The sequence below is a fragment of the Cebus imitator genome, unplaced genomic scaffold (assembly GCF_001604975.1).
Source record: "Cebus imitator isolate Cc_AM_T3 unplaced genomic scaffold, Cebus_imitator-1.0 Scaffold70, whole genome shotgun sequence".
NCBI classification, from domain to species: domain Eukaryota; kingdom Metazoa; phylum Chordata; class Mammalia; order Primates; family Cebidae; genus Cebus; species Cebus imitator.
In genome coordinates, this window is record NW_016107385.1 from 3,408,789 (window position 1) to 3,413,079 (window position 4,291).

The 4,291-nt window shown below is 51.5% G+C and overlaps 1 protein-coding gene across 1 annotated transcript in view; it reads left to right on the plus strand.

Moving 5' to 3' along the window:
* Positions 1-823: 823 nt before the first annotated feature.
* The window catches only part of VPS18 (VPS18 core subunit of CORVET and HOPS complexes), an 8,855-nt gene continuing 5,387 nt past the window's right edge, over positions 824-4,291 (plus strand). Inside the window, exons 1-2 of the mRNA XM_017530980.2 lie at positions 824-1,262; positions 2,332-2,473. Of these exons, the coding sequence (XP_017386469.1) occupies positions 1,172-1,262; positions 2,332-2,473 (233 nt within the window). The 5' untranslated portion in view covers positions 824-1,171. The remainder of the gene's footprint in view (positions 1,263-2,331; positions 2,474-4,291) is intronic.

A 4,291-nucleotide genomic window follows, 5' to 3' on the forward strand; every position in this document is an offset into this window, starting at 1 on the left:
CTCTTACGGAGCCGTGGCCACGTCGCTGGCTACGCTCCACCAGGCCAGAGAGGTTTTCCGTCTTGTTCTCTGTCAGGGCCCCAGAACCTGGCAGAGTGCCTGGCACAGAATGGACGCTCATTCGCGGAGCGAGCGCTTGATGGATAACCCATCACTTGCTTTTCTAGTATGAATAGTCTACTTACGGTCCAGCGCCCCTGCTGGCTCACGACCTTTTCCAGGGCGGGGAAGGGCTGTCCTCATCTCTGTGACCCCAGCGCCCAGCCCAAGGCCTGGCACCGAGTAAGTGTTCAACCACATTTTGGTGAATGAGTGGATGGAAGCGACCCAGCAACCCTGAGCCAAAGAGCCACTGTGGGGCCGGTCACGGCGGTTCCTGGCACAGGGCATCCTGCTGGCCTGGCCACCAGCTCTGCGGACTTCTGGAAGCTGGGGGGCCTCTGGGTGAGGGAGAAGAGAGGCCAAGCCTTCTCTGCGTGTCCCTGTGACGGTGGGACCCAGACAGCGATGGGATTGAGGAGCAGGCGGTTCCCCGAGGCTGTTTAGAGAGGAGGGAGCGGGAGCTGGTCAGGGAGACTGGACAGGCCTCTGAGGGAGCGGAGCCTGGGCGCGAAAGCCAGGGCTGGGCGGCGCGGGGCGGGTGGGGCAGGCGGGCTGAGAAAGCCGGGATTGCCCCCTGGTGTCGAAGCCCGGAACTGCAGGAGGGTGTTGGGGGCGGGGCTTGTGTTCAGCAGCACCCGCCCGGCGCCCGCCCGCAGCCCTCCTCTCACCTCCTGCAGGCGGGCCCGGCTACGCTGTGCGCCCGCGTGCGTGGGGCTCTGAGAACCCGGAAGTTACGTTTTAGGCTCGCGTCACGGGGGCGGGAGTCAGCTGAGCTGCTGGGGCTAGGTTGCGATCACCTGGGACCGGTTGAAGGGAGGCTGTGATCTTCTGGGCGGGGGAGATCAAGGCTGCGCTAGATTCAAGTGCGAGGGCTGCCCGGTTATCTCGCTGCATAAGGCAAGAGCAAGAGGATACTCAGGATTTTAAAGAGGAGGCGACGGTTGCAGGTTCCCAGGTTCTGTCAGAGGCTGGGGAGTCACAACTTCCATTCTGGGGCAACGGGGACCCCAGGAGGGGAACCCTGTTGTAGTCCTCAGGTCCCGGACGAAGGGCCCAGAGGCCGGGCACCATGGCGTCCATCCTGGATGAGTACGAGAACTCGCTGTCCCGATCGGCCGTCTTGCAGCCAGGCTGCCCTAGCGTGGGCATCCCCCACTCAGGTAAGCAAGAGGAGTCTGCCCCTCCTCCTTTCAGCTCTCCTAGCATTTGCGTGGGAGCAGCGGGGAGGGCAGCTCAAGGGCTCGGGGTCATCCCCTGGGCCATGCCTTCTGGATCTAGGCCCCTGATCCTCCTCAGGCTCTCCTGGCCCCCAGCTGGTGGATAGTCCAAGTTTGAAAGAGCAAAATGAGCAGCCGCGTGATCTAGGCCCTACCGCTAGGGTCCTTTTGAGAGGGAACTGAGGCCCAGATAAGGAAGTACTCACAGGGCACAGTTGGGCTGTTGAGAGAACGGAGAATGGGCTCCCGGCTTCTGATGCTTTTCCCACCAGGCCCCTTCTGGAGGTGGGAGGGAAGGAATGGGCAAAGAAACTGGTGAAGGGGGAATGTTGTGGACGAGGAAGGGAGCGTCCCAGAGGGAATTTTGTCGCTGAACAGGGAAAAATGGAGATGAAGTCTTTTTGGCTTTGACTATAGCTGGGTGCATCCTGGAGTTTCAGGGACATTTTTGTAGAAAGCAGTGAGTCTCCAGGAGAATGAGGGCATAGGAAGCGCTGGGGGACTGTTCCAGTGAGTGGTGTTGACGAATTGCAGCTGCTTTCACTCTAGTCTTTACCCTCATTCAATGCTCAAAATATCTCAGCACTTGCCAACTCTGCACTGAGGCTCATTACCGCATGGGCAGGGATGGGGGCAGAGAATGGAGCTACACTACTTCAGTTAAGCTGGGATTGCTGGGCCAAAGACCGATAAGGGAGAATGCCCAGACCGCCAGTTGCGTCCCACCCCCACCAAGCCCCATTACCAGTGGGAACAGGTACATCATTGCTGTGACAGCATCTCAAGGGTTCAAATAATCAATTCTTCGCTGCTGTCAGCGTGTGGAAAGAACCCCAGTCCTCTAGTGTAAAGGTGACCAGCAAACTACTTGATATCAAACTATTTGTTAACCAAGGTTCTGGGGTAGGAATGTCAGGAAAGTGGCGAGGAGCACTGTTGTGTTTTTTCTGCCTCTCCTTGCACTTCATCTGTCTCTTCTGTAGCTAATCGTCTCGTCATTCCTCACCTGTAGGGTATGTGAATGCCCAGCTGGAGAAGGAAGTGCCCATCTTCACAAAACAGCGCATTGACTTCACCCCTACCGAGCGTATCACCAGTCTTGTCGTCTCCAGCAATCAGCTCTGCATGAGCCTGGGCAAGGATACCCTGCTCCGGTAATCAAGGGCTCACAGAGCTTAGGAGTAGGGACTGGAGGTTATCTGGGGACTCTTAACTCACTGGGCCTTTCTTCTCTTCTGGGCAAGTAAAACAGTGAATTTGGAGTTTTCAGGAAATATCCTCTCCATTTCCAAAGAGAAGCAATACAGTGAAGTGGTTACGAATCTGGCCTGGCAGAGCATGGTGACTCACACCTGTAATCTCGGCACTTTGGGAGGCCAAGACAAGAGGATCACATGAGATCAGGAGTTTGAGACCACTCTAGGCAACATAGCAAAGACTCCCATCTCTACCAAAACATTAGCCAGGTGTAGTGGTGCAGTCCCAACTACTGAGGAGGCTGAGGCAAGAGGATCACTTGAGCCCAGGATTTTGAGGCTGCAGTCAGCTATATTTGCACCATTGCACTCCTGTCTCTAAAAAAAACAAAAAAGGCCAGGTGCAGGGGCTCACGCCTGTAATCCCAGGACTTTGGGAGGCCGAGGTGGGTGGATTACCTGAGGTCAGGAGTTCGAGACCAGCTAAGCCAACATGGTGAAATCCAATCTCTACTAAAAATATAAAAATTAGCCAAACATGGTGACAGGTGCCTGTAATATCAGCTCCTTGGGAGGCTGAGGCAAGAGAATTGCAAGAACCAGGGGGTCAGAAGTTGCAGTGAGCCGAGATTGTACCATTTTACTCCATCCAGTCTTAAAAAAAAAAAAGAAGGAAAAAAAAACTGTTTTGGAGTGTAGACAGAAGAGTATTGATTACAGCATTTTTGTGGTAGGAAAAGCTGGATCCAAGCTGAATGCCCATCAATAGGAAAATGGTGATTAAATTGTAGTTCAGCCATAAAATAGAATATGATGCAGTTGTTTAAAAAATGAGTTATCCTGGAAAGCTGGGTTTGGGGGTACAAAAAAAAGTTAGAGCTATATCAATTGACTAGTGGAATGTTCATAAAATATTAATTAAGAAAACTTATAAATTAAGACTCATATACATATATGCAATATGAAGACTTTTTTGTAATGATAGCAACAAAACCACCCGATTTATGTTATCAGAAAAGATATTAACATGAATTTCCTCAGTTGAGAATAACTGGAGTTTGAGAAGAAAATTAGGTCATTCTTTTTTCTTTTTTTTTGAGATGGAGTCTTGCTCTGTTGCCCAGGCTGGAGTGCAGTGGCATGATCTCTGCTTATTGCATCCTCCACTTCCCAGGTTCAAGCAATTCTCCTGCATCAGCTTCCCCAGTAGCTGAGCATTCCTCCCGTGCAACCACGCCTGGCTAATTTTTTGTATTTTAGTAGAGATGGGGTTTCACCATGTTGGCCAGGATGGTCTTAATCTCCTGACTTCATGATCTGCCCATCTTGGCCTCCCAAAGTGCTGGGATTATAGGCGTGAGCCACTGTGCCTGGCTTTAAGTCATTCTTTAACATCTTTGCGCTGATTCTTTAGTTTGAACAAGCATATAATTTGGAAAGAATTTCATACGGAAAATATAAACAGGAGTACTCCTCAAGGTTTTTGTCCAGATTAATTGAGGTAATACTAGACTGATGAAGCCCTAGGCATGGTGTTTGGTATATAAAAGTGCTCAGGAACTATGAGCTACTCTTTGTTGTTTACCCAGCAATCTGGGACATCCCTTCCTCCCTTCCCAGATGCACTGGAGATCTTTTTGTTTTTTTTCCCAAAGTCTGATTGATTCTTCAGTGGTGATTTTTTGAGCAGAGGGGAAAGACTTCTCCTCAGTGATTTCTCGAAATGAGGTGAGTGAGCTCACAGACATGAGAGGGTTTTGGTTGTTGTTGTTTTGT